Source organism: Octopus sinensis, unplaced genomic scaffold, assembly GCF_006345805.1.
Source record: "Octopus sinensis unplaced genomic scaffold, ASM634580v1 Contig00859, whole genome shotgun sequence".
NCBI lineage: Eukaryota > Metazoa > Mollusca > Cephalopoda > Octopoda > Octopodidae > Octopus > Octopus sinensis.
The window spans coordinates 1-10000 of record NW_021824340.1 but is presented as its reverse complement, the minus strand read 5'-3'; the positions used below and the strand labels follow the sequence as shown (position 1 = coordinate 10000).

The 10000-nt window shown below is 37.5% G+C and overlaps 1 protein-coding gene across 1 annotated transcript in view; it reads right to left on the bottom strand.

Annotated features, from left to right (window-relative positions):
• LOC115226974 (matrix metalloproteinase-2) overlaps positions 1-9424 on the bottom strand; it is a 14704-nt gene extending 5280 nt beyond the window's left edge. The window contains exons 1-4 of the mRNA XM_029797927.2: positions 9222-9424; positions 8583-8655; positions 5866-6005; positions 677-934 (exon numbers count right to left, since the gene is read on the bottom strand). Coding sequence (XP_029653787.1) covers positions 677-934; positions 5866-6005; positions 8583-8655; positions 9222-9303 — 553 coding nt within the window. The 5' untranslated portion in view covers positions 9304-9424. The remainder of the gene's footprint in view (positions 1-676; positions 935-5865; positions 6006-8582; positions 8656-9221) is intronic.
• Positions 9425-10000: the final 576 nt, after the last annotated feature.

Genomic DNA, 10000 nt, shown 5'->3' with positions numbered 1-10000 from the left:
CGGACTGATATCCTCATCATGGTTGTTTCGGCCGTTGTATTCTCCGACCTTATTCAGGCCTTATTCTGGTTCCTCTCATATTTGATAAGATTCTCTTGGAAAACTTTATAGAATGTCATTTGAACACTGGCCGAAGCTTAATCAACCACGGTTCGTTCACCAGGACGAAAGAGTACGTGGCTAAACATGTGGTACCCTGTGATTTCAGGATACAATACTGATGAGATGTCCAAGTATATGCATCTGTAGATGTAGGAAAAACTGATTGAACGTATATCATAAACTACTACATACGTAACTTTAGTAAGTGAATATATATCAAAAAGTACTTAAATTTAGTGACTGAACGTATATCATATACAACTAAAGGTAGAATATTAGTTAGACACGCACATACATATTCACATACAGGTATATTCACACACGGACACACACCACGGGCTTCTTTCAGCTTCCGTCTACCAAATCCACTGACAAGGCTTTGTTCAGCCCGGGGCTATATTAGAATTAGCTAACCGAAGGTGTCAGGGACTGAACTAGGAATCACGTGGCTGGAAAGCAAACTTCTTACAACACAATTATGCCTGATTTGTTTGCCATTTTTTATGGGAACCCGTATAAGCCTTCTCTGTGGTGAGTGTGATGAGAGACGAACGGTAAAATACGAACTACTTACTTTTGTATAGACTCTGGATGCCCTTAATATCGTCGGCGTGAAGGGTGAAGTTTTCATTGAATTCCTCAAAAAATGGGCTCATCACTGAACCAGGTGACCGAGAGTGACCCAGTCCTAGCGAATGACCAAATTCGTGAACTGCTACGGCCAATAGATTCGTCCCGTTTTGGTATAGACTCCATTCTTCGTCTTCGTCGAAGTGTGCATCACCGGAGATGGAACTCTCGCCCGGGAAAAAGGCATGAGCTGCATTGCTTCCTGAAAAATGAGAAACGAAAAGAATTTTAGGTTTCAGCAGATGTGGCGGTGCGGCGGCGGCGGTAGAAGGCATTCATGTAGAATACCGTAATGTGTGTGTGTATCTACACACACACACACAACACACACACACACACACACACACACACACACACACACATATATATATATGGAGGTGCAATGGCCCAATGGTTAGGGCAGCGGACTTGCGGTCGTAGGATCGCGGTTTCGATTCCCAGACCGGCTGTTGTGAGTGTTTATTGAGCGAAAACATCTAAAGCTCCACGAGGCTCCAGCAGGGGGTGGTGGCGATCCCTGCTTGTACTCTTTCCCCACAACTTTCTCTCACTCTTTCTCCTGTTGGCCTGCTCGCTTTGCCAGCGGGGTGGCGTCATTTGAAGGCTAAAACAATGCGAAGTGCATTGTGACCAGCGATGTATAGCAACATCTGATAGCCTGGTCGGTCACGGTGATATATATATACGCCAAGGCCCAGAAGCTTGTTTCCCAACCACATGAATCTGGGTATGTATTTATGTATGTTTGAAGATAATCAAACCAAATTTTCATCATTTCGAGCTATTCACCCAATGAGTATTTCTGTCAAATTTGGTGAAAATCCGTTCAGCCGTTTTCCAGTAATTTTGCAAACACACAGACAGAGAAATACGAGTGATTACAATACCCTACTTTCGCTTATGCGCACAGAGTAATAATCAAATATCTATTTAGGCGGGGACGTATATGGGGTGGCAGTGGTGATGGTGGTGGTGGTATTTAGCATTAGCTACCGGTGAATATCTGATGGTGATTAAATATTTAATTAGTTGTGAATGTATGTGGGCGATTAATTAGATAATTAACGGTGGATTTCTGTTATTAATTAATGAAACGTTAAATTAATGATGGAGATATGTACGTCACTGATAAGATATGTGCCTGCCTAGTGGTTGCTTATGCCATTTAGTTTTACAACAAGCCTTTGATCGAAGACATGCCAACCATGACCATCGTGTCAGAGGCCTCACATCAGTGAAGAGGGGCTGGTGCGCTGCAAAGCTGTTGATTGGAAGGCCCCGAAACGGTGCACAGCCTAAACCTACAGGTGTCCGGTATGCGGAGTTTCCGATAGACTGCGTTTGCACAAGCAAGCTATTTCCAAGTCTCTATTAATGACTAAGACTGCCACAGTCTATATTTTACATGATTGATATCGAGCAAGGCAAAACCCCTAAAACAATCTTAGTATTCAACAAATGGTAAAGTGTGTGTTTGTTGTTGTTTTCTTACAGTAGGTATTTAGTCCTTCCTGTGGAGGCGCAATGGCCCAGTGGTTAGGGCAGCGGACTCGCGGTCATAGGATCGCGGTTTCGATTCCCAGACCGGGCGTTGTGAGTGTTTATTGAGCGAAAAAACACCTAAAGCTCCACGAGGCTCCGGCAGGGGATGGTGGTGATCCCTGCTGTACTCTTTCACCACAACTTTCTCTCACTCTTACTTCCTGTTTCTGTTGTACCTGTATTTCAAAGGGCCGGCCTTGTCACTCTCTGTGTCACGCTGAATATCCCCGAGAACTACGTTAAGGGTACACGTGTCTGTGGAGTGCTCAGCCACTTACACGTTAATTTCACGAGCAGGCTATTCCGTTGATTCGGATCAACCGGAACCCTCGTCGTCGTAACCGACGGAGTGCTTCCACCATTTAGTCCTTCCATCTGGCACAGTTGGAAGATGAAAGAATAAGTACGAACCAGTACTTCGTTTTAACGACGACTTTATGAAAGGCATTTAGTGATATAGTCTTGCTGTAAATTTATATCAGATTATTAAAGGAAAATAATACCAAACTTAAAAATAAACGTATTGAAGTATTTGGTTACTTATTAAAAATAATAGCTTCGAATGAACGAGAACGTTAGTTGCCTGTTGATGTTTATAACTTAAATAAAAATATTAAAATAACAAACTTTTAATTTATTGAATATGCTTATAATAATTTTTATAACAGAACAGTAATATCAAGTCATAGTTATGAATTCTGAAAATATATACGTATGCATGAATATCTATCTATCTGACGAAGCCACCCTGACTATGATTCTATGAACCGTAAAAATTAATACAGAGAGTTGCTTATTTGCAAAAAAAAAAAAGAAATATAACATGTGACTTCATTGACCGAGGTTACCGTGGTCTTTTCCGTAGGCTTTTCTTTCCACGGGTAAACCTCACATGTCCTCCCCTTTACACTTCATATTGACATTTCTGTGATTACGATCCCTATTGATCAACTTTTTTTTCCCTCTCCCCTTTTCTTTTTTTCCCTCTCCCCTTTTTTTGTCCTCTTTCTTTCCTTGTACGATCCCTTTTGATCGAAAACCAACCCCCTCTTTTTTACCCCCAAAAGAAAAGCTCTACCTTGTAATTTGTCTGTGTGCAGCCCTGTGTGGCTAATAAAGAAACATATCTATCTATCAATCAATCTATCTATCTATCTATCAATCTATCTATCTATCTATCATCTATCTATCTATCTATCTATCTATCTATCTATCTATCATATCAATCAATCATCTATCTATCTATCTATCTATATCTATCTATCATCTATCTATTATCTATCTATCTATCTATCTATATATCTATTATCTATACATTACAGATATAGGGTAAAAAAATTATTAATTTAATAATTAATACATTTTACCAAGTAGTTTCGGCATGGAAAAAACCATTATCGGTAAAAACTTGTGCAAAAAATTTTTTTTATATAATTATAAATATAATTAAGGGTTTAGCAACAAGTTGCTTCACCACATACCGAAAATTTAGAAATAATAGCCAAAAGACAGCTAATTCTTTTAACTACCAATATGACTCAACAGACAACAATATCTATATATATATATATATATATATATCTATATCTATATATATATTTACAGACACACACACATATATACATACATATATATAAATACATACATATATATATATATGTGTGGTGTGTGTGTGTGTGTGTATGTATGTATGTGGAGGCGCAATGGCCCAGTGGTTAGGGGAGCGGACTGGCGGTCGGAGGATCGCGGTTTCGATTCCCAGACGGGTGTTGTGTGTGTTTAAGGAGCGAAAACACCTAAAAGCTCCACGAAGCTCTGGCAGTGGGGTGGTGGTGACCCCTGTTGTACTCTTTCGCCACAACTTTCTCTCACTCTATCTTCCTGTTTCTTGAGTAACGCTGCGATGGACTGGCGTCCCGTCCATATACGCCACAAAAACCGGGAAACCGGGCCCATGAGCCTGGCTAGGCTTGAAAAGAGCGAAGAAAGAATATATATATATACTAAATACACACACACACACACACACAACACACACACACACACACACACACACACACACATATTAAGTATATAATTATAAACAATATAAAATTATAAATATATGTCTGCAAACCACTCCTTTATACATATACATACATACTTATTTGCCAGTCTCTTTACAGAAGACATTGACATACATCGACAATCATGCATGACATCTGCAGTAAGTTTGTTCCAGAGTGAATAACAAGCCAGCAGAAAAAATTAATGCCCAAGGATAGGAGGAATCTAATGAGACGACGAGCAAAATTCTCAAATTGTCTAATTGGGCCACTAATGAATAACAAACAATCCTACTTCAAACGATTATTGCTCTAGATCGAAAATGAACTCAAACGTTCCCATGAAAAGGAGAGAGCAGAAAAAGAGGCCAGGGCTGTCAAAAATATTAAGACAAACCATAAAGCCTTTTATAGATAGGTTTTATGTACGGTACAAAATGGTTCACCGACTGCAGACCTCCAGAAGATCAGTGAAATACTGAATGTGCAATACAAGAATCCTTGCACAACTCCATCGGGAAACTTGCAAGTAGCTATACCTGATAAGTTCTTTGGCTCCACAGATCTACACAACAAAATGGCAAAGTGGCCGTCGGAGAATTTCTACCATTTCACCAGCCCCAAATTCTGGTCTCTCAATTTCCTTCAATTGTAATGCCATAGATTACTATAAGAGGGGCGTGGTTGAGAAAGACACCAACCGTTCTGTCTGCAACACCCAGGCCGAGCTGGTGACCCAGATCAAGGAGGTATTCGAAGATCTTCCGAAGGACACAGCGAATAATGCATGTGCCAAGCTCGGGAGCCGCCATGAGATCGTGGTGGGAACTGAGTGCGGTTACTTTGAACAACTTTGAGTAACTCTGAGTACTCTGAGTAATCTATCCAAGTCATAATGTAGTTGATTTTTTCGAATTTTTAAAATACTTTCATTTTTTTTGGATGGGATACTGCATTTTCCCACCCGTTTATGCAAACTGCCTAAGTTTATCCCGAAAAGCCTGTATGCATGCATTTGCGGAACATTTGAAAGAAAGCCAAGTGAGACCTTTTTTATTCCATTTTGTTGAAAAAAAAAAAAGGGAAATGAAGCGTTAAACAAATATAAGAATGCACGCGCGCGTGTATAAATATATATGCATAAATATATGTATGTATTTATGTATGTGTATGTATATGTATATATATATATAGGTATATATATAAGTGATGTACTCAAGTGTAGTTATGTTTTTAGCTTGTGCTTTTTCCATGATCATACGTGAGTATTTTATTTATATCCCATCGAAAGCTCTACTGAAGAAAGAATATATCTTTTATAAGATTAATTCCGAAATTGATTCAATATAGAGATAACGAAATTTAAATTTTCTAAAGGTTAGTTGCCCGTTTTCAGTTTCAATTCTCCTGTAGCAAGCGGATTATAAGTGGATAAATCATTGTATTGGCTTTAGAATAACCCTCTTTAGCCCTTAATTATATGATATATATATATATATATATATATTATATATATATATAGATAGATAGATAGATAGATAGATACCTCTGCCGTCGAAAGGGTTTCCGTCTCCGTGTTCTTCTCTTATGAATTGTATGTCAATGTCCGGTTCTTCCAACGGTGGTGGTCTGAAGGTTAGATTTGTCACGTTTGACCAATACTGGAATGCCTTGTTGATGGTCTCCCTGTAATTTATAAGTCACGTGTTTGTTGTGTGTAAATTATTCTTAAAATATACAAATGTAAAGATATAATACAATATATATAATAATATATATATATATATATAATATATATATATATATATAATATAATATATATATATATATATATATATATATAGATAATATATATATATATAATATAATATATATATATATAACGTCTGATCTCTGACTTCTGGCCGAAATCAGACCGCCATGTTGAATCGTTAGCTCCTGACGCATTTTTTTTCTCTCCTTGTTTCTCTCCGTGTTTCTTTTCTGTGTATCTTTCTGTTGAAGAGCGAAGGCTCGAAACGTAAAAGACTTGTTTTATTTCTATTCCTGAACGCCATACTAATACAATTGTTTGTTTGTACTCCACCTGCCTTCGTCTTTTGTTTATTTTCGTAAAGCTTCCCGTTATATATATATATGTATATATATATATTTGAGCAAAACGCCCCCCGTTCAATGGACGGTGCTGAGTTGTCAGTCATTTAAACCAAATTTTCTCAAAACAACTTGTCCGACCGTCCTTTGAGAAACACTGATTTAACCTAAATTTGTGACACCAGCAAAAGAAGGAATATAGATAGACTTTTTTCTATTCCAAAGAAAAACGATTTTATTAACACAAATATGCAACCGAAGAGTTTAAATTCCAGTAATGATAAGGCTGTTGACTGGGAGAACACAAATATGGTTTAAACAGTAAGCTTAGCAGGAAAGAAATGTGCCTTTAAGCAGTACAAAAACAACAGAAAATGGAAGGTGCAGTTATGTACAGGTTGACGAAGGAAAAGCAGGACAAAAACGATGCAACTCTAGATGGAAAAGCATGGTACTTGCGCGTACAAATGCACGTTACCACGGCTTTATTGATCGCATTCTCATCTGGAATCGATTTTTGTAATTTTTTCAAGACTTATACACGCCCTGATACCGTCGGTATCTGTATATCAAATTTGAGCGCAATCGGATGGAGGATGCCCGAGATCTTAGAAGGCACACACACAGACAGACAGAACGATTTTATATAATATATATATATATATATATATATATATATAATATATATATATACATACATACATACATACATACATATATATATATATATATTATATATATATATATATATAATATATATATATATATATATATATATATATATATATATATATATATTATATATATACATACATACATACATACATATATGCGTGGTGGATGTGAACTATTTCGGCAAAAGAACTTATAAAATCAGAATCAAAGGCGAAAATCACAAGATGCTAAGCAGATGAACGGACAACAAATTGTGAAAAGGCCAGGGTCAACCAGGTCAGTTAGCGAACTATTGCTACCATCTGTAATGGTCATGTGCACAACTGGAATATTTCAGCTCATGAAACACCAGCGTGACGAAAATCCTAGCCAGATATTCATGCCACCATTGCTCGACCGGGACATTTGGCGTGGAAGACTTGCAATGATCCGGGCAACTCAGCTGACCAGATGATGATGATGATGATGAAAGGACGTTGTAGAGCAGTGGTTGTCTGCGAACCGGTGCCGGTGCGCAGCGAGTTTCCAGAAAAGTAAGAAACAATAGCACTTATGCACTGCAGTAAACAACTTAGCAGCTGGCCGGTGGAGCGCAGGACTCACCAACTTTTACTTTAGTCATTACTAGCAGTATCGCCCGGCGTTGCTCGGGTTTGTAAGGGAAATAACTATAAAGCATTTTTAGAGAGTTATAGCCAAAAAAGAGAAAAAAAATGGAAAAAAAATTATGAGTTAAACGGTCGAGTTGCGTCCCCTAGACAGTCTGTGGTTTGTGTTTCTTATTCTCGACCCCATGTCCAATTTATCGATTTTTTTCAGAACTGGGGGAACTGCGTTAGTTTTGAATTATGACATTGGGCTATGTGTGTGTTAAGTTTCATCAGAATCGGTTGAAAGCCGTGGTCAGGGTGAGGGTACAACCTAACAGACACACAGAAACACACACAGACAAACTGCCGTTTATATAGATATATATATATATATATAATGGAAAAACGATATATAAGGATTTGCATTGGGACTCCCTTCATCGAAAACCGGTGATTGCCGTACGGTGAAGACAGGCAAATACCTAGAAACTGCAGTCCGTGCGTATCACTTAGGTTGACGAGGGAGGGATGACCTCCCTTTGCAAATACCATAAGGGCACAGAAAGTGTGCCTAAAGCCAGCTGGAGACGATGTTCTCCTGGGGCTACAAGCTACAGTAACACCCACCCTTAGTGGTTAGCCATATTGAGATGGCTAGTATACCTTACATTGTCGTGCAGTTACTGTTTACATCTCGTTCAGAGATTTATTATTGCTTATATATAATATATATATATATATTGTTTCCGGTATAAATTAATATTACTAAAAAGTATTACTGGTGCCTGGCACATTGGAAAAAAAAAAACTTCCGGTACTCTACATAAGATATTTTGAGAAGCACTGTTGTAGAGGACAATGATATGCAAAGTTATAGAATAGCAATGAAGAATATGTTACTTACATTTGAAGATCGATGTCTAAATATGCATGGTAGCGGGAAACGTTCCAAGTGAGATCATTTTTATTCCATTTTCCTGAAAAAAAAGGGAAATGAAGCGTTAAACAAATATAGGAATGCACGCGCGCGTGTATAGATATATATGCATAAATATATGTATGTATTTATGTATGTGTATGTATATGTATATGTATATGAATATAATACATACATATATATATATATATATATATATATATATATAAATGGCGGTGCCCCAGCAAATGGCGTGCCCCAGCATGGCCACAGCTCGTGAGCTGAAACTAGATAATATATATATATATATATAATATATATATATATATATATATATATAGATAGATAGATAGATATACACACATAGATAGATAGATAGATAGATAGATAGATAGATAGATAGATAGATAGATAGATAGATAGATAGCCAGAAAGTAAAATAGACGATAGAAAGATAGATAGATAAATAATATAGATAGATAGATATACATACATACCTACACACGCATGCACATACACGCACACACACATACATAGATAGGCACATCTTAATGTGAAAAATAGAAAAGATGGCAGTTCCGGTCGAGCATATGATCAAACGAACGTCCAAGAAGGGAGTTAACTCACCGACAGCCTGGAAGTTGTAATGTTGTGATGTTCCGTTCCGTCGAATGATGTCTTTCACTCCGCAACGCGGGAACACCAGCATCTTATTCAACGTTACTTTGTCAACCGTTCCTGATACTGGGAGATTGGCAAAGACCTGGAAATCACTAAGGAGACAATGAAATATGAGGTATTTCTGGGGTGAATAATGCTTTGAAAAATCATCGTTGGGTTCAATTCATACACTGCGTCATTTTTATCGATTTCAGTTCAATATAATCCAATGGAGAAGTTCTTAAGCAGATCAGGCCGAAAATGTCGCTAGAAGCTAGGATCACCAAGCATAGATTGGCATACTCTTCAGGGTATTATCGTGCAAGTTTTGAAAAGTGCACGGGCTAAAAATGGCTGCCATTTAAGCGATGTCCTTTTTCATATGGGATCCAGTGGTGTTGCAAAATTTAACTCGTGTATATTAATTCCCATTATATCCTTTATATTGTATCAAAATTTCATGCATTTATTTATAAAGTTAAGGAAGTTATTAAAAATTGAAACCCATCAGAGACCTTTGGGACACCCTGTATATTACGGAAGAGCTAAATCGTTTGGGTATTGTATATAGAACTAGCAGTATCGCCCGGCGTTGCTCGGGTTTGCAAGGGAAATAACTATATAAGCATTTTTAGAGATGTAAAGTATAATAGCCATCTTAATATAGTGGGTGTTACTGTAGCTTTTTTACGTTCTGAGATTAATAATAAATTTTTAGAGAGTTACTTCCCTTATATATGTCAAAA